This window comes from Penaeus monodon, chromosome 21 (genome assembly GCF_015228065.2).
Source record: "Penaeus monodon isolate SGIC_2016 chromosome 21, NSTDA_Pmon_1, whole genome shotgun sequence".
NCBI classification, from domain to species: Eukaryota; Metazoa; Arthropoda; class Malacostraca; order Decapoda; family Penaeidae; genus Penaeus; species Penaeus monodon.
The window spans coordinates 1,380,214-1,381,069 of NC_051406.1; the positions used below are offsets into that span (position 1 = coordinate 1,380,214).

General features: G+C 44.7%; 1 protein-coding gene across 1 annotated transcript in view; it reads right to left on the bottom strand.

Moving 5' to 3' along the window:
* Positions 1 to 82: 82 nt before the first annotated feature.
* Positions 83 to 856, bottom strand: part of LOC119586753 — a gene marked incomplete in the record, with an annotated part of 16,568 nt that continues 15,794 nt past the window's right edge. The window contains 1 exon segment of the mRNA XM_037935481.1: positions 83 to 856. Coding sequence (XP_037791409.1) covers positions 749 to 856 — 108 coding nt within the window.

Below are 856 nucleotides of genomic sequence, written 5' to 3' on the forward strand. Positions count from 1 at the left end.
TGTGTGTGTGTGTGTAGACCGAGATTACCAATCTCATTAAAAAAAAAACATTTAGGCCGCTGTTAGTAATACGTCAAGCTCATAAACAATAACATCCCTTTATTGCTTAAAATAGTTACATAGCAATTCTCATACATAAATACATCAATATCAAACTTTTCTCACTAAAGCTGATGATTATCATGATTCTACATCATTCTGACGTCTCTTAAACCTCCTTCACCAACGTACTAACTCTGAACAGATTTCAAAACCGTGAGGATACATGATATTATACATGATACATGAAACATAGGGTTCCACGGTCGTCCTCCACCCTCTCCTCAAGTCACGGGAGAGGGAGACTGAGGAGGGACATGGAGGATACATCTGCACAGCGTCCTCATCCAAAAGCATCTTGAACTTCCATCTTCCATCTAAAGTTTCTTTTAAAGTAGCTTCCACAATGAAATGTTCAGTCGTCCCCCTTTCCCAAGTTAAACGTTTCTTGCACTTTCTCTTCCCCTCTAAACGTCTCTTACACTTCCCTTCACAATTATAAACGTTTCTCACACTTCATTTCTTCTTTAAACGTTTTTTTGGTTTGTTTGTTTTTTACACCGTTCCTTAAACCATCTTCGTCCGAACGTTCCCCAGACTCCTCCTTATGGAAACGTTTCTCAGACCTCTTTCCTCCGCACCTTCCCCACACAAGCGTTTGCTTAAACCTCACACGCCCTCCCCCCACTCCCCACGCCTCCCACGCCCCTCAAGCCACCCGATGCAGCTTCAGGGACTCGGAGAAGGCCCTCCCTTCGTCAGGATAGAGGTCGTTGAGGCGCGTCTCGTAGTGCCGGAGGAAGCGCTGGAGGGGGGA